This window comes from Triticum aestivum, chromosome 6B (genome assembly GCF_018294505.1).
Source record: "Triticum aestivum cultivar Chinese Spring chromosome 6B, IWGSC CS RefSeq v2.1, whole genome shotgun sequence".
Taxonomy (NCBI): domain Eukaryota; kingdom Viridiplantae; phylum Streptophyta; class Magnoliopsida; order Poales; family Poaceae; genus Triticum; species Triticum aestivum.
This window is the reverse complement of record NC_057810.1, coordinates 10,169,277-10,188,090: the sequence shown is the minus strand read 5'-3', so window position 1 is coordinate 10,188,090 and position 18,814 is coordinate 10,169,277. Positions and strand designations below refer to the sequence as shown.

The 18,814-nt window shown below is 41.6% G+C and overlaps 1 protein-coding gene and 1 pseudogene across 1 annotated transcript; both read left to right on the top strand.

The window, feature by feature from the left end:
- The first annotated feature begins 937 nt into the window (after positions 1 to 937).
- LOC123138582 (disease resistance protein RGA5-like) lies at positions 938 to 6,997 on the top strand. The gene is made up of 6 exons (XM_044558550.1): positions 938 to 1,761; positions 2,721 to 4,723; positions 5,271 to 5,396; positions 5,481 to 5,596; positions 6,474 to 6,562; positions 6,901 to 6,997. The coding sequence occupies exons 1-6, from the start codon at positions 938 to 940 to the stop codon at positions 6,995 to 6,997; spliced, it is 3,255 nt and encodes a 1,084-aa protein (XP_044414485.1).
- Positions 6,998 to 10,581: 3,584 nt separating this feature from the next.
- The window catches only part of LOC123138581 (disease resistance protein RGA5-like), a 136,665-nt pseudogene continuing 128,432 nt past the window's right edge, over positions 10,582 to 18,814 (top strand).

Sequence of the window (18,814 nt, the reverse complement as noted above, 5' to 3'; positions counted from 1 at the left end):
TCCCCTGAACTGTTTAGGTTCTTCGGCAAACAGCGAGTGAAGTAGTACTGTTTGACATACTTTTGTCTTGCTGATACAAATGTTTTACTTGCCTTTGTAAGGAAAAAAGAGCAGCATTTGATAAAGAATCATCCTGCCTGTGTACCTAAGATAGTACAGCAGCACTACATGCCTAACAGAGCTGCATGTATTACTCATACAGTAGTCCAGTTCAGTTCTGTTAACAGAAAACATCTCCCTTAACTCCCATCAGTTCAGTTTAGCTGTAATTCAATCGATGCAACATGTAGCAGTTTTTATTTTGTGTAATGGCTCTATGTAGACTACATATCCAGTCATTTGTTAATGTTTTCTCTGATATAAATATGGGTTGCTAGTTTGCTACTCGAAGAAAGGATGGCAGGTTGATGGTGATGGAAGATCTTGAAGAGCTGGAAAAAAAATCCATCTTTCTATAGCCTCTAGTCTATTGCACTTGATCCTGTCTTTAGTCTTATACTGCAAATAAAGGATGGCAGGTTGTAGCCTCTAGTTTTACTGTAATTCATATACTGCTCAACAGCATGTTGTAATGATATGTACTTGCTGTATGTCGGTGCACGATGTCCAGCTTCAGGTAACTTGCCTAAGCTCGTACGATCACTATTCAGTATGCATGAACATGAACAATTGAGTATTTGTACTATGCTGCCTGGCGTGCATGTACTCTGCTGTTATTTGAGTGCATGAACATTACTTTCAGTCAGGTTGGATGTGGGTTGCCCGCTAAACCCACTTATCCCGTGTAAAAATATGTGGGCAGATGCATGTCTTCCACTTATACTATGCGGCGGATGTTGGGCGGATGCGGGCTTCCCGCGGACAGTCCCACTTGCAACCTGATTTGCATCTGATTTGATCTGTTTCTTTCTTTTCTTGGTGACAGAGAGCGGCAGCCATGGAGGGGAGTCCAGTCAGTGCCTCGCTGGGCGCCATGGGCTCCCTTCCACGGAAGCTCGATGAGCTCTTGGCGACCAGACACTGGGTTCTGCGGGGCGCTCTGATGGATGAGATCGAGCAGCTCACGACCGACCTTTGCATCCTGTACAAATTAATGCTGAAGCTCTCAGATGCGCCGCAGGAACCTCCTATGGCTGCGAGGTATTGGATGAAGGAAGTGCGCGAGCTTTCCTACAACATGGACGACTTTGCCGACCAATTCCTCCATGCTCATGGCCGTGCCAAGATCTGCAGAGCTGCTCGCCACAAGAATAAAAAAATTTCTCGGGTAAAGATTAAATGTCTTCGAGAGAGGCGGAGGTGGCGCCCATGGATCACTGACAAGATTTCAGAATTCAGGACTCGAGCGCAGGAGGCGATTCAGCGATACCAGCGGTACAAGTTTGATGATTGCGCCTCCAGTCCTGGATTCTCACGTATTGGCCATGAGCTTCCAAGTATTTGGTCAGATGCTGATGATCTTGTTGGCATAGAAGGCCCAACGGATGAGCTTGAGAGGTGGTTGATCAATGGAGAGGAGCAGCTCAAGGTGGTGTCCATTGTGGGTGTTGCAGGAATCGGTAAGACCACTCTTGCCTTAAAGTTGTGGGGTAAGCTCTGTGGACAATTCGAGTGTGGGGCATTTGTGCGGACAGCCCAAAAACCCGATATGAGGGGTATTCTCAGGAACATACTCTTCCAAGTTCGGCCGCACCAACCTCCAAACCATGGCGAGATGCGTCACCTGATCAACGACCTCAGGGAATATCTACAAGACAAGAGGTAACAGTCCTCTGTAGCCATTTCATTTACTGCTATCTTATCTTAGTAGCTTCATCTATTCACAGATTTTCGCTTTGTGGAGCAGACATGTATTAATCGTTGTCCAGTTATATGCACATTTTGTTTCACAACATTGGTCCATTTTCTTTGGAGTTACCGTGTCATCATGTAAGTCCATTGAGAAAATCAACTTACAACAGCATTTCAATTATCTACTTCCACTTGAATAATGTGCAAAAGTAGTTCAGGTGGACCCGACAGTGCATCCGGTGCCGCAAGCCACACAAGGAGACATCAGATGTGTCAAGGGCTTATAGATGCGCCAAATTACTTTGTTTCCCAGTTAAACCCTGTTTATTTGGGCTTCAGCTTCTGGCACTTAGAAATTGCCAGCATCTTGAGCAGCCATGTTGCTTCTCAGGACTGCTTTCCAGCAGAATTCTGAAAACAGAAACTCCACTCTCCCTTAGAGGATATACTGAAAATACATAAGTTTGTTGGTTTGTTAAAATTTATTATATTGCTTTGTAGTAGAGATCCTGTAAAGAGATTAGGCACTCTCCCTACTGTTCTTACAAAAAGAAACAGAAAAAAAAGAAGAGTCAACATCTAGGAATTCCGCCATTGCCGTTTGCTATGGGTTTCTCGGTTGATGTATCTCTGTTAACCTAACAGTGCCAATGTAATTTTTGTCAGGCTAATTATACTATCTAAGGAGTACCATAAAGATTATCTATTCATAAAAAGAATTGACATTCAATGAAACAGGTGTCCTGACATCACATTGAAAATCACAGAAGTCAATGTACTGCACGGTACACTAGAATTCTCTGAATCACCCTAAAAAACTGATGCTCTTGAAAAAACTTAAATGTTACTATTTTTGAACATTTTTTCTATTTTCTATTGTCCTTTCGGTGTTTTACTAACAGGCATGCTATGTACAAAATATTTGTCAGGTACTTTGTTATAATTGATGACTCATGGGCTACATCACTATGGGATGTGGTTAGTCGCGCTTTTCCACAGAGTAATAGTTGCAGCAGAATAATAACTACGACAGAAATTATGGAAGTAGCTCTCGCATGTCGCTGTTTTTGCCCTGAGCATATTTTTAAAATGGAACCTCTTAGTGATGATGACTCAGAGAAATTACTGCTCCAACGAATGCTTGTCCCAGGAAATCAAAGTCCTCAACAATTTGATGATGTTATACCTCAGATTATGAGAAGTTGTGGTGGCTTGCCACTAGCAATCATCATTGTAGCCAGAATTTTAGCAAGCCAACCTGAGAAGCTAGAGCAATGGGGCAGTACACAGAATTCTTCTGGTTCCATTTTCGGGGCAAATCCTAGCATGGAAGGGTTTATGGGACGAATATTGAACATTTGCTTCATTAGTCTTCCACATTATTTGAAGACATGTCTGCTCCATCTTAGTACATATCCAGAGGGCTATCTATTCTTGAAATATGACGTAGTGAAGCAATGGGTGGCTGATGGTTTTATATGTGCAAACGAAGGTCAAGACATGGAGGAAGTTGCCGGGAGCTATTTTGATGAACTTGTCAGTATGGGCCTTATCCAAGTTATGGATATCAGCTGCGATTTTGAGTCGTTGTCTTATTCAGTACACCAGCTGGTACTTCATCTCATTACATACAAGTCCGTTGAAGAGAACTTCATCACTGTAGTGGATTATTCGCAAACAACAATACCACTTGCTGATAAAGTTCGTCGATTGTCGCTCCACTTCGGCAGTGCAACATGTGCAACTACACCAGAAAGCACCAGATTATCGCAAGTTCGATCACTTTTCTTTTCTGGCCTGTTTAACTGCATGCCTTCATTCGTGGTGTTTAAGCTTCTTCGAGTTCTAATACTTCATCTTTGGGATGATACTGGAACCAAGACATTGAACCTCACAGGAATTTGTGAACTTTTTCGGTTGAGATATTTGCAGGTCACATGTAATGTCACTGTAAAGCTACCAGATAAGATTGAAGGGATGAAACACCTAGAAACACTGGAAATAAACACACAGGTACTTGATATTCCACTGGACATTGTTAGACTTCCGAGCTTGTTGCATCTTTGTCTTCGAGGTGCAAATCTACCTAGTGGGATTGGGTGCATCAGATCTCTACGTACACTCATGTATTTTGACCTTGGCAATAGCTCTGAAGACAACCTATGGGACCTTGGTGAGCTGACAAACCTGAGGGATCTTCATCTCGCATTTTCTTCATCACTCTCTAGTGAACATTTGAAAAGAAATCTGATAGCTCTGGCCTCTTTACTTGGGAAACTTTGTAACCTCAAATCTCTCACTCTGGCTGCTGGTACTGCTGGAACGGTGGTTCTTTTTGATGTTTCAAGCGGCATGTCGGCCCCCATCTTTCTCGAGAGACTTGAGTTGCTGCCGCACATTTGCATCTTGTCCAGACTTCCCAAGTGCATCGGACAACTCCACAAAATCTGCATTATGAAAGTTGCTGTCAGAGAACTGCCGATGAGTGATATTGCTATCCTCACAGGATTACCTTCTCTCACAGTTCTTTGGCTGTCTGTTCAGACAGCTCCTGGGGGAAGGATCGTCTTCAGCGACAGGGCATTCTCCGTTCTCAAGTATTTCAAGTTTAGATGTGGTGTATTTTGCATGTCTTTCATGGCAGGAACCATGCCCAATCTTCGTAGGCTCAAGCTAGGTTTCAACGCCCATATCGGGGAGAAGTATGACAACATGCTAGCCGGAATTGAGCACCTTTTAACTCTCCAGTACATTGCTGCACAAATTGGAGCTACCACTGAATCAGACTGGAGGGCAGCAGAGTCAGCGATCAACAATGCCATTGACAAGCACCCAAGGTTTCCTAGAAGTAACTTACAGTGGGTGGATCCGATAGAGGAAGAATGTCGTCCTTCAGAGAAACATCATTGGAGCCAAGAAAAAGGCACATTAGGTGAAACCCCTTTAACGCTGGATTTTTTTTATTTCACCTGGAAATATTTCTTTTGGGCCCTTCAATTATTGTTGTGGCGTTTGATAAAAATTTTGGTCTGTAGCTGATAGCCCGGACCTTTTTTTTCTTTTTTATGTTTTCCATTTTTAATTCCTACAAGGGCAATGGTGGTACCCGCTACTGTTTAATCAAAGAAGAGTCTAATTGTTGCTCAAGATGGTTTGATCAGTTTGGATCAGCTTGTTTTCCATGACCTAGGGTTCGAAGTATTAAATGTTTTCATTTTAATTTCTGATCAAGTGTAGAATATAATCTTTTGAAAGCATAAATATTATTTTCATTGTGATTTGTTGAGGAGCATCACTCTTGTGTTAGGATTTCACTAATCCTAGGTCATGCTTAAGCTCCCAACTTTAGATGGTATCATTGTTTGGAGGAGAGGATGGTTGATTGCTTGAACTCATGCATAGCTAAAGGTTACCTTAATATTGGGCTTGGTACAAAACCTACTACTGCTTTATCTTATCTTTTAGTCTTTCTCTCATAGGTTTTGACATCAACGTGCTTCTCAAAGAAGCAAGGAGCAGGTGGTTAAAGCCTTCTGAAGTTTACTATATCTTGTTGAATCATGAGCAGCTTCATATCACCCATGAGCCACCAAATAAGCCACCCAGTAAGTACATCTCCTTAATTTTGAGAAATTTGCTTTTACTTCTATCTTTATTTGTGTACAATAACAATATCATTTGTTCTCTAGGTGGCTCACTATTCCTTTATAATCGCCGTGTGAATCGGTTTTTCCGGAAAGATGGTTATGCATGGCGAAGGAAGAAAGATGGAAGAACTGTCGGGGAGGCTCACGAGCGATTAAAGGTTTGCTTCAGAAAGCTCAGTATAGTGTCACTGTATTCCAATTATTTTCGTCTTGTCAATACAGTCTTGCCAACAAGAGAGGGTGCCGCCTGTCAGGACATCTCGGACTGGGTGTGCATGTCCCTTCTATTAATGCATCATCTTTGCAAGAAGTAGCAACATAATTGTACAGTCTGTGTGATCGATGTTTCATGGCAAATCAAGTATCACAAATTAATCAGATCATTCACATCCATTTAGCTGAATGTGTTGAACATTTACACATATTCATGTATACTCCCTCTGTTCCTAAATATAAGATCTTTTAGAGATTCCTACATGGAGTACATACGGAGCAAAAATGTGTGAATCTACACTCTAAAATATATCTATATACATCCGTATGTAGTCTATATTGAAATCTCTAAAAGGTCTTATATTTAGAAACGGAGTGAGTAGTTCTTAACTGTATATATTTGCCCAGGTTGCTTTACTGTATAGTGTTTATTGCTCTGTTAGGCGACACATCGGAATTGGGACAAGGCAACAAGAAAATAACTATACCAATTGTTGGTTCAGAATTTGAATATTTAACTCCAAAGATTAATTTATGAGAAACAGTGCAAGTGACACAAGTCTTACAGCTACTGATCTTGCAAACAGTGTATTGGGCTTGTTCTTTTTTTTTACCAATACCTGTGTCTATATATGTTGTGTGATATCTTAGCTGTCACAGCAGTGCTAATACGTATCCTAGAAATAAGATATTGTATGGTTAACCTGGTCATTATGTATGAATGAATTTTGCAGAACATTTTGTTAGTAGAACTTAAAAATTAGTTATTAATCAGCACACTTAGCACTTAATCTTATATATGACATTTTCATATCATAACATGTTGGAAACGTTGATGCTCTGAGTTGCTACTATGCTCATGGAGAGCAAAATCCGTATTTTCAGAGACGATGCTTATGGATGCTGGAACCGTAAGATCAGCTTTGCCATTTATAACTTTATGTTACCGTTAGGTTGCTATTGTGCCAAAATGCTTGAGCACTACTCCCTCCGTTCCTAAATATTTGTCTTTCTAGTGATTTCAACAAGTGACTACATACGAAGCAAAATGGGTGAATCTACACTTTAAAATATGTCTATATACATCCGTACGTGGTAATCCATTTAAAATCTCTAAAAAGACAAATATTTAGGAACGAAAGGAGTACATGCTATTCATTTGCTATCTAGGAAATGTTGCAACCATTTTTCTAGGCAAAGAAGAGTGACTACTACTATTTACTATAATACCTATTCTCCTTTTCTGCAGTGCATACGATCACATTGTGCTGGTACAATATAGAGAAGTGGCCGAGGTATGTGAGTTTTTCGAAACGGGGGACTCCCCGGACTCTGCATTAGAGTGATGCATACGGCCCTTTATTAACCAAATAACAAGTTCTAACAAGTTTTCAAAGTCTCCAAAAGCAAAAAAAGGAAATCAAGCTCACACAGAGCCAAAAAGGGCTAGAAACACAAACTAGCCATGAAAAGACGCCACAACCGGCTGGCTAATAAATAGATAGGTGAACTAATTGCCTATCAAATTACATGACCGCCATCCAAACCGGTTGAAGATATCCCAAGCTACCATCTCCCAGCGGATAGATCCAGTAACCAAATGCTCCCTGGCCCCCATCGGAGTGAGTAGCGACCACGAACGGATCAGTGCCGTGGCTCTGAAAATAACCTGCAAAAAATGAATACGTGATGTTCTGTTAAAAACCAAGTCATTTCTGCAATTTCAGATAGTCCACATCAAAGCGCAAACTCCAACCCGAATGTGTCTCGCTAAGTCTGGCTCAATCCCATTAAGCCATGTCCCAAGTAACGCATTGACAGAATTCGGTGGAGTAATATTAAAAGCAATGTGGACCGTCCGCCAAAGGACTTTGGTCAACGGGCAATCAAGAAAGAGGTGTTTGATCGTCTCATCCCGATCACAGAAACTACACCTAGTAGGTCCTGTCCAATTACGCTTTATTAAATTGTCCTTGGTTAAAATAACTTGTTTATGGACAAATCACATAAACACTTTTATTTTCAACGGAACTTTGACATCCCAGACGTTCTTGGATGTGGGAATGGAGGTCGAATTAATAACATCAATATACATTGATTTAACTGTGAATACTCCCGACCTAGTCAGATTCCAGCGTAACTCATCAGGTTGTTGGGAAAGCTGAACCTCCATCAGTCTTCTAACTAGAGCCATTCTTCCCAACGATTGCCCGCTAGCGACCGTCTAAACTGAATATTAAGGGGGATAGATTGAAATACCGTTGCAATGAAAACCTCACGTCGTTGAACAATACGATATAAAGACGGATATTGAATGGCCAAGGGTGTCTCGCCTAGCCAAGTATCCTCCCAGAAGCGTGTACTAGCGCCGTTTCCAACAACAAACTTTGTTCTATTAAACAAGGACTGTTTGACTTTCATCAGTCCTTTCCAAAAGGGCGAGTCAGTCGGCCTGACTGTGACCTGGGACAAAGTTTTTGTCTGGAAGTACTTGCTGCGAAGGATCTGTGCCCACGTGGCATCATTCTCAGAAGAGAGCTTCCACAGCCACTTACTAAGAAGGCATCTGTTTTTGACCTCAAGATTCTCAATACCAAGACCCCCTTGGTCCTTCGGTCTACGGATGATATCCCATTTAGTAAGCCTGTATTTTCTTTTAAGTTCATCACCCTGCCAAAAGAAACGCGATCGATAGAAGTCCAGTCTTTTCCTAACACCGACTGGGACCTCAAAGAACGATAAGAGAAACATATGCATACTCGTAAGCACCGAATTAATCAGAATTAATCGGCCTCCGTAAGACATGAGCTTACCCTTCCGGCAACTTAGTTTCTTCTCAAATCGGTCCTCGATGCACTTCCATTCTCTGTTTCTCAGCCTACGATGGTGGATTGGAATACCTAGGTACGAGAAAGGTAAATCCCCCAACTCACACCCAAACAATTGCCTATAAGCCTCTTGTTCTTCTTTGGCTCTACCAAAGCAGAACAACTCGCTCTTATGAAAGTTAATCTTTAACCTGGACAATTGTTCAAAAAGGCATAACACCAGCTTCATATTTCTCGCCTTGGTCAAGTCATGCTCCATAAAGATGATTGTATCATCAGCGTACTGAAGGATGGATACACCTCCATCAACAAGATGAGGTACCAAGCCACCTACTTGACCATTCTCCTTAGCCCTTCCTATCAAAATTGCTAACATATCCACCACAATGTAAAACATGATAGGGGACATCGGATCTCCTTGTCTTAGGCCTTTATGTGTCTGAAAGTAATGACCTATGTCGTCATTCACTTTAATTCCCACACTTCCTTTTTGCGTAAATGATTCAACCTGCCGACGCCAGGCTTCATCAAAACCTTTCATACGCAAAGCCTGTTGGAGGAATGGCCATTTGACCTTATCGTACGCTTTCTCAAAATCCACCTTAAAAATTACTCCGTCTAATTTTTTGGAATGAATTTCATGAAGCGTTTCATGAAGGACGACCACCCCTTCAAGGATGTTTCTGTCCGGCATGAAAGCAGTTTGGGATTGCTGCACCACAGAATGCGCAATCTATGTGAGCCTATTAGTCCCGACCTTGGTGAAGATTTTGAAACTAACATTAAGGAGGCAGATCGGCCTGAACCGTTCAATTCTCACCGCATCCGTTTTCTTAGGAAGCAATGTGATAGTTCCAAAGTTCAAATGAAATAAGTGAAGTTGTCCAGAGAACAGATCATGAAACATAGGTAACAAATCCCCCTTAATAATGTGCCAACACTTTTTATAAAACTCGACCGAGAATCCATCCGGTCCGGGAGCCTTATTGTTTTTCATCTGTGCAATAGCATCAAACACCTTCTTCTCTGAGAACGGCGCGACCAGAATATCAGTTCTGCACATGAGCAATGATAAAGTTGAGTGGTACCTATGTGTAAAATAACACAAATCTTGTTAACTGGAGGTAGGTATTTTGGGCTAGAACTTCATGGCGACTTATCTGAATTCCCCTGAACTGTTTAGGTTCTTCGGCAAACAGCGAGTGAAGTAGTACTGTTTGACATACTTTTGTCTTGCTGATACAAATGTTTTACTTGCCTTTGTAAGGAAAAAAGAGCAGCATTTGATAAAGAATCATCCTGCCTGTGTACCTAAGATAGTACAGCAGCACTACATGCCTAACAGAGCTGCATGTATTACTCATACAGTAGTCCAGTTTAGTTCTGTTAACAGAAAACATCTCCCTTAACTCCCATCAGTTCAGTTTAGCTGTAATTCAATCGATGCAACATGTAGCAGTTTTTATTTTGTGTAATGGCTCTATGTAGACTACATATCCAGTCATTTGTTAATGTTTTCTCTGATATAAATATGGGTTGCTAGTTTGCTACTCGAAGAAAGGATGGCAGGTTGATGGTGATGGAAGATCTTGAAGAGCTGGAAAAAAATCCATCTTTCTATAGCCTCTAGTCTATTGCACTTGATCCTGTCTTTAGTCTTATACTGCAAATAAAGGATGGCAGGTTGTAGCCTCTAGTTTTACTGTAATTCATATACTGCTCAACAGCATGTTGTAATGATATGTACTTGCTGTATGTCGGTGCACGATGTCCAGCTTCAGGTAACTTGCCTAAGCTCGTACGATCACTATTCAGTATGCATGAACATGAACAATTGAGTATTTGTACTATGCTGCCTGGCGTGCATGTACTCTGCTGTTATTTGAGTGCATGAACATTACTTTCAGTCAGGTTGGATGTGGGTTGCCCGCTAAACCCACTTATCCCGTGTAAAAATATGTGGGCAGATGCAGGTCTTCCACTTATACTATGCGGCGGATGTTGGGCGGATGCGGGCTTCCCGCGGACAGTCCCACTTGCAGCCTGATTTGCATCTGATTTGATCTGTTTCTTTCTTTTCTTGGTGACAGAGAGCGGCAGCCATGGAGGGGAGTCCAGTCAGTGCCTCGCTGGGCGCCATGGGCTCCCTTCCACGGAAGCTCGATGAGCTCTTGGCGACCAGACACTGGGTTCTGCGGGGCGCTCTGATGGATGAGATCGAGCAGCTCACGACCGACCTTTGCATCCTGTACAAATTAATGCTGAAGCTCTCAGATGCGCCGCAGGAACCTCCTATGGCTGCGAGGTATTGGATGAAGGAAGTGCGCGAGCTTTCCTACAACATGGACGACTTTGCCGACCAATTCCTCCATGCTCATGGCCGTGCCAAGATCTGCAGAGCTGCTCGCCACAAGAATAAAAAAATTTCTCGGGTAAAGATTAAATGTCTTCGAGAGAGGCGGAGGTGGCGCCCATGGATCACTGACAAGATTTCAGAATTCAGGACTCGAGCGCAGGAGGCGATTCAGCGATACCAGCGGTACAAGTTTGATGATTGCGCCTCCAGTCCTGGATTCTCACGTATTGGCCATGAGCTTCCAAGTATTTGGTCAGATGCTGATGATCTTGTTGGCATAGAAGGCCCAACGGATGAGCTTGAGAGGTGGTTGATCAATGGAGAGGAGCAGCTCAAGGTGGTGTCCATTGTGGGTGTTGCAGGAATCGGTAAGACCACTCTTGCCTTAAAGTTGTGGGGTAAGCTCTGTTGACAATTCGAGTGTGGGGCATTTGTGCGGACAGCCCAAAAACCCGATATGAGGGGCATTCTCAGGAACATACTCTTCCAAGTTCGGCCGCACCAACCTCCAAACCATGGCGAGATGCGCCACCTGATCAACGACCTCAGGGAATATCTACAAGACAAGAGGTAACAGTCCTCTGTAGCCATTTCATTTACTGCTATCTTATCTTAGTAGCTTCATCTATTCACAGATTTTCGCTTTGTGGAGCAGACATGTATTAATCGTTGTCCAGTTATATGCACATTTTGTTTCACAACATTGGTCCATTTTCTTTGGAGTTACCGTGTCATCATGTAAGTCCATTGAGAAAATCAACTTACAACAGCATTTCAATTATCTACTTCCACTTGAATAATGTGCAAAAGTAGTTCAGGTGGACCCGACAGTGCATCCGGTGCCGCAAGCCACACAAGGAGACATCAGATGTGTCAAGGGCTTACAGATGCGCCAAATTACTTTGTTTCCCAGTTAAACCCTGTTTATTTGGGCTTCAGCTTCTGGCACTTAGAAATTGCCAGCATCTTGAGCAGCCATGTTGCTTCTCAGGACTGCTTTCCAGCAGAATTCTGAAAACAGAACTCCACTCTCCCTTAGAGGATATACTGAAAATACATAAGTTTGTTGGTTTGTTAAAATTTATTATATTGCTTTGTAGTAGAGATCCTGTAAAGAGATTAGGCACTCTCCCTACTGTTCTTACAAAAAGAAACAGAAAAAAAAGAAGAGTCAACATCTAGGAATTCCGCCATTGCCGTTGCTATGGGTTTCTCGGTTGATGTATCTCTGTTAACCTAACAGTGCCAATGTAATTTTTGTCAGGCTAATTATACTATCTAAGGAGTACCATAAAGATTATCTATTCATAAAAAGAATTGACATTCAATGAAACAGGTGTCCTGACATCACATTGAAAATCACAGAAGTCAATGTACTGCACGGTACACTAGAATTCTCTGAATCACCCTAAAAAACTGATGCTCTTGAAAAAACTTAAATGTTACTATTTTTGAACATTTTTTCTATTTTCTATTGTCCTTTCGGTGTTTTACTAACAGGCATGCTATGTACAAAATATTTGTCAGGTACTTTGTTATAATTGATGACTCATGGGCTACATCACTATGGGATGTGGTTAGTCGCGCTTTTCCACAGAGTAATAGTTGCAGCAGAATAATAACTACGACAGAAATTATGGAAGTAGCTCTCGCATGTCGCTGTTTTTGCCCTGAGCATATTTTTAAAATGGAACCTCTTAGTGATGATGACTCAGAGAAATTACTGCTCCAACGAATGCTTGTCCCAGGAAATCAAAGTCCTCAACAATTTGATGATGTTATACCTCAGATTATGAGAAGTTGTGGTGGCTTGCCACTAGCAATCATCATTGTAGCCAGAATTTTAGCAAGCCAACCTGAGAAGCTAGAGCAATGGGGCAGTACACAGAATTCTTCTGGTTCCATTTTCGGGGCAAATCCTAGCATGGAAGGGTTTATGGGACGAATATTGAACATTTGCTTCATTAGTCTTCCACATTATTTGAAGACATGTCTGCTCCATCTTAGTACATATCCAGAGGGCTATCTATTCTTGAAATATGACGTAGTGAAGCAATGGGTGGCTGATGGTTTTATATGTGCAAACGAAGGTCAAGACATGGAGGAAGTTGCCGGGAGCTATTTTGATGAACTTGTCAGTATGGGCCTTATCCAAGTTATGGATATCAGCTGCGATTTTGAGTCGTTGTCTTATTCAGTACACCAGCTGGTACTTCATCTCATTACATACAAGTCCGTTGAAGAGAACTTCATCACTGTAGTGGATTATTCGCAAACAACAATACCACTTGCTGATAAAGTTCGTCGATTGTCGCTCCACTTCGGCAGTGCAACATGTGCAACTACACCAGAAAGCACCAGATTATCGCAAGTTCGATCACTTTTCTTTTCTGGCCTGTTTAACTGCATGCCTTCATTCGTGGTGTTTAAGCTTCTTCGAGTTCTAATACTTCATCTTTGGGATGATACTGGAACCAAGACATTGAACCTCACAGGAATTTGTGAACTTTTTCGGTTGAGATATTTGCAGGTCACATGTAATGTCACTGTAAAGCTACCAGATAAGATTGAAGGGATGAAACACCTAGAAACACTGGAAATAAACACACAGGTACTTGATATTCCACTGGACATTGTTAGACTTCCGAGCTTGTTGCATCTTTGTCTTCGAGGTGCAAATCTACCTAGTGGGATTGGGTGCATCAGATCTCTACGTACACTCATGTATTTTGACCTTGGCAATAGCTCTGAAGACAACCTATGGGACCTTGGTGAGCTGACAAACCTGAGGGATCTTCATCTCGCATTTTCTTCATCACTCTCTAGTGAACATTTGAAAAGAAATCTGATAGCTCTGGCCTCTTTACTTGGGAAACTTTGTAACCTCAAATCTCTCACTCTGGCTGCTGGTACTGCTGGAACGGTGGTTCTTTTTGATGTTTCAAGCGGCATGTCGGCCCCCATCTTTCTCGAGAGACTTGAGTTGCTGCCGCACATTTGCATCTTGTCCAGACTTCCCAAGTGCATCGGACAACTCCACAAAATCTGCATTATGAAAGTTGCTGTCAGAGAACTGCCGATGAGTGATATTGCTATCCTCACAGGATTACCTTCTCTCACAGTTCTTTGGCTGTCTGTTCAGACAGCTCCTGGGGGAAGGATCGTCTTCAGCGACAGGGCATTCTCCGTTCTCAAGTATTTCAAGTTTAGATGTGGTGTATTTTGCATGTCTTTCATGGCAGGAACCATGCCCAATCTTCGTAGGCTCAAGCTAGGTTTCAACGCCCATATCGGGGAGAAGTATGACAACATGCTAGCCGGAATTGAGCACCTTTTAACTCTCCAGTACATTGCTGCACAAATTGGGAGCTACCACTGAATCAGACTGGAGGGCAGCAGAGTCAGCGATCAACAATGCCATTGACAAGCACCCAAGGTTTCCTAGAAGTAACTTACAGTGGGTGGATCCGATAGAGGAAGAATGTCGTCCTTCAGAGAAACATCATTGGAGCCAAGAAAAAGGCACATTAGGTGAAACCCCTTTAACGCTGGATTTTTTTTATTTCACCTGGAAATATTTCTTTTGGGCCCTTCAATTATTGTTGTGGCGTTTGATAAAAATTTTGGTCTGTAGCTGATAGCCCGGACCTTTTTTTTCTTTTTTATGTTTTCCATTTTTAATTCCTACAAGGGCAATGGTGGTACCCGCTACTGTTTAATCAAAGAAGAGTCTAATTGTTGCTCAAGATGGTTTGATCAGTTTGGATCAGCTTGTTTTCCATGACCTAGGGTTCGAAGTATTAAATGTTTCATTTTAATTTCTGATCAAGTGTAGAATATAATCTTTTGAAAGCATAAATATTATTTTCATTGTGATTTGTTGAGGAGCATCACTCTTGTGTTAGGATTTCACTAATCCTAGGTCATGCTTAAGCTCCCAACTTTAGATGGTATCATTGTTTGGAGGAGAGGATGGTTGATTGCTTGAACTCATGCATAGCTAAAGGTTACCTTAATATTGGGCTTGGTACAAAACCTACTACTGCTTTATCTTATCTTTTAGTCTTTCTCTCATAGGTTTTGACATCAACGTGCTTCTCAAAGAAGCAAGGAGCAGGTGGTTAAAGCCTTCTGAAGTTTACTATATCTTGTTGAATCATGAGCAGCTTCATATCACCCATGAGCCACCAAATAAGCCACCCAGTAAGTACATCTCCTTAATTTTGAGAAATTTGCTTTTACTTCTATCTTTATTTGTGTACAATAACAATATCATTTGTTCTCTAGGTGGCTCACTATTCCTTTATAATCGCCGTGTGAATCGGTTTTTCCGGAAAGATGGTTATGCATGGCGAAGGAAGAAAGATGGAAGAACTGTCGGGGAGGCTCACGAGCGATTAAAGGTTTGCTTCAGAAAGCTCAGTATAGTGTCACTGTATTCCAATTATTTTCGTCTTGTCAATACAGTCTTGCCAACAAGAGAGGGTGCCGCCTGTCAGGACATCTCGGACTGGGTGTGCATGTCCCTTCTATTAATGCATCATCTTTGCAAGAAGTAGCAACATAATTGTACAGTCTGTGTGATCGATGTTTCATGGCAAATCAAGTATCACAAATTAATCAGATCATTCACATCCATTTAGCTGAATGTGTTGAACATTTACACATATTCATGTATACTCCCTCTGTTCCTAAATATAAGATCTTTTAGAGAAGGTCTTATATTTAGAAACGGAGTGAGTAGTTCTTAACTGTATATATTTGCCCAGGTTGCTTTACTGTATAGTGTTTATTGCTCTGTTAGGCGACACATCGGAATTGGGACAAGGCAACAAGAAAATAACTATACCAATTGTTGGTTCAGAATTTGAATATTTAACTCCAAAGATTAATTTATGAGAAACAGTGCAAGTGACACAAGTCTTACAGCTACTGATCTTGCAAACAGTGTATTGGGCTTGTTCTTTTTTTTTACCAATACCTGTGTCTATATATGTTGTGTGATATCTTAGCTGTCACAGCAGTGCTAATACGTATCCTAGAAATAAGATATTGTATGGTTAACCTGGTCATTATGTATGAATGAATTTTGCAGAACATTTTGTTAGTAGAACTTAAAAATTAGTTATTAATCAGCACACTTAGCACTTAATCTTATATATGACATTTTCATATCATAACATGTTGGAAACGTTGATGCTCTGAGTTGCTACTATGCTCATGAAGAGCAAAATCCGTATTTTCAGAGACGATGCTTATGGATGCTGGAACCGTAAGATCAGCTTTGCCATTTATAACTTTATGTTACCGTTAGGTTGCTATTGTGCCAAAATGCTTGAGCACTACTCCCTCCGTTCCTAAATATTTGTCTTTCTAGTGATTTCAACAAGTGACTACATACGAAGCAAAATGGGTGAATCTACACTTTAAAATATGTCTATATACATCCGTACATGGTAATCCATTTAAAATCTTTAAAAAGACAAATATTTAGGAACGAAAGGAGTACATGCTATTCATTTGCTATCTAGGAAATGTTGCAACCATTTTTCTAGGCAAAGAAGAGTGACTACTACTATTTATTATAATACCTATTCTCCTTTTCTGCAGTGCATACGATCACATTGTGCTGGTACAATATAGAGAAGTGGCCGAGGTATGTGAGTTTTTCGAAACGGGGGACTCCCCGGACTCTGCATTAGAGTGATGCATACGGCCCTTTATTAACCAAATAACAAGTTCTAACAAGTTTTCAAAGTCTCCAAAAGCAAAAAAAGGAAATCAAGCTCACACAGAGCCAAAAAGGGCTAGAAACACAAACTAGCCATGAAAAGACGCCACAACCGGCTGGCTAATAAATAGATAGGTGAACTAATTGCCTATCAAATTACATGACCGCCATCCAAACCGGTTGAAGATATCCCAAGCTACCATCTCCCAGCGGATAGATCCAGTAACCAAATGCTCCCTGGCCCCCATCGGAGTGAGTAGCGACCACGAACGGATCAGTGCCGTGGCTCTGAAAATAACCTGCAAAAAATGAATACGTGATGTTCTGTTAAAAACCAAGTCATTTCTGCAATTTCAGATAGTCCACATCAAAGCGCAAACTCCAACCCGAATGTGTCTCGCTAAGTCTGGCTCAATCCCATTAAGCCATGTCCCAAGTAACGCATTGACAGAATTCGGTGGAGTAATATTAAAAGCAATGTGGACCGTCCGCCAAAGGACTTTGGTCAACGGGCAATCAAGAAAGAGGTGTTTGATCGTCTCATCCCGATCACAGAAACTACACCTAGTAGGTCCTGTCCAATTATGCTTTATTAAATTGTCCTTGGTTAAAATAACTTGTTTATGGACAAATCACATAAACACTTTTATTTTCAATGGAATTTTGACATCCCAGACGTTCTTGGATGTGGGAATGGAGGTCGAATTAATAACATCAATATACATTGATTTAACTGTGAATACTCCCGACCTAGTCAGATTCCAGCGTAACTCATCAGGTTGTTGGGAAAGCTGAACCTCCATCAGTCTTCTAACTAGAGCCATTCTTCCCAACGATTGCCCGCTAGCGACCGTCTAAACTGAATATTAAGGGGGATAGATTGAAATACCGTTGCAATGAAAACCTCACGTCGTTGAACAATACGATATAAAGACGGATATTGAATGGCCAAGGGTGTCTCGCCTAGCCAAGTATCCTCCCAGAAGCGTGTACTAGCGCCGTTTCCAACAACAAACTTTGTTCTATTAAACAAGGACTGTTTGACTTTCATCAGTCCTTTCCAAAAGGGCGAGTCAGTCGGCCTGACTGTGACCTGGGACAAAGTTTTTGTCTGGAAGTACTTGCTGCGAAGGATCTGTGCCCACGTGGCATCAGTCTCAGAAGAGAGCTTCCACAGCCACTTACTAAGAAGGCATCTGTTTTTGACCTCAAGATTCTCAATACCAAGACCCCCTTGGTCCTTCGGTCTACGGATGATATCCCATTTAGTAAGCCTGTATTTTCTTTTAAGTTCATCACCCTGCCAAAAGAAACGCGATCGATAGAAGTCCAGTCTTTTCCTAACACCGACTGGGACCTCAAAGAACGATAAGAGAAACATATGCATACTCGTAAGCACCGAATTAATCAGAATTAATCGGCCTCCGTAAGACATGAGCTTACCCTTTCGGCAACTTAGTTTCTTCTCAAATCGGTCCTCGATGCACTTCCATTCTCTGTTTCTCAGCCTACGATGGTGGATTGGAATACCTAGGTACGAGAAAGGTAAATCCCCCAACTCACACCCAAACAATTGCCTATAAGCCTCTTGTTCTTCTTTGGCTCTACCAAAGCAGAACAACTCGCTCTTATGAAAGTTAATCTTTAACCTGGACAATTGTTCAAAAAGGCATAACACCAGCTTCATATTTCTTGCCTTGGTCAAGTCATGCTCCATAAAGACGATTGTATCATCAGCGTACTGAAGGATGGATACACCTCCATCAACAAGATGAGGTACCAAGCCACCTACTTGACCATTCTCCTTAGCCCTTCCTATCAAAATTGCTAACATATCCACCACAATGTAAAACAGGATAGGGGACATCGGATCTCCTTGTCTTAGGCCTTTATGTGTCTGAAAGTAATGACCTATGTCGTCATTCACTTTAATTCCCACACTTCCTTTTTGCGTAAATGATTCAACCTGCCGACGCCAGGCTTCATCAAAACCTTTCATACGCAAAGCCTGTTGGAGGAATGGCCATTTGACCTTATCGTACGCTTTCTCAAAATCCACCTTAAAAATTACTCCGTCTAATTTTTTGGAATGAATTTCATGAAGCGTTTCATGAAGGACGACCACCCCTTCAAGGATGTTTCTGTCCGGCATGAAAGCAGTTTGGGATTGCTGCACCACAGAATGCGCAATCTGTGTGAGCCTATTAGTCCCGACCTTGGTGAAGATTTTGAAACTAACATTAAGGAG

Bases quoted from the DNA above. Each gene is read 5' to 3' on its own strand.
- LOC123138582 (XM_044558550.1), top strand. From the start codon at position 938: ATGGAGGGGAGTCCAGTCAGTGCCTCGCTGGGCGCCATGGGCTCCCTT. The intron at 1,762-2,720 runs GTAACAGTCCTC...AATATTTGTCAG, and splicing joins GAATATCTACAAGACAAGAG to GTACTTTGTTATAATTGATG. The intron at 5,397-5,480 runs GTAAGTACATCT...TTTGTTCTCTAG, and splicing joins GCCACCAAATAAGCCACCCA to GTGGCTCACTATTCCTTTAT.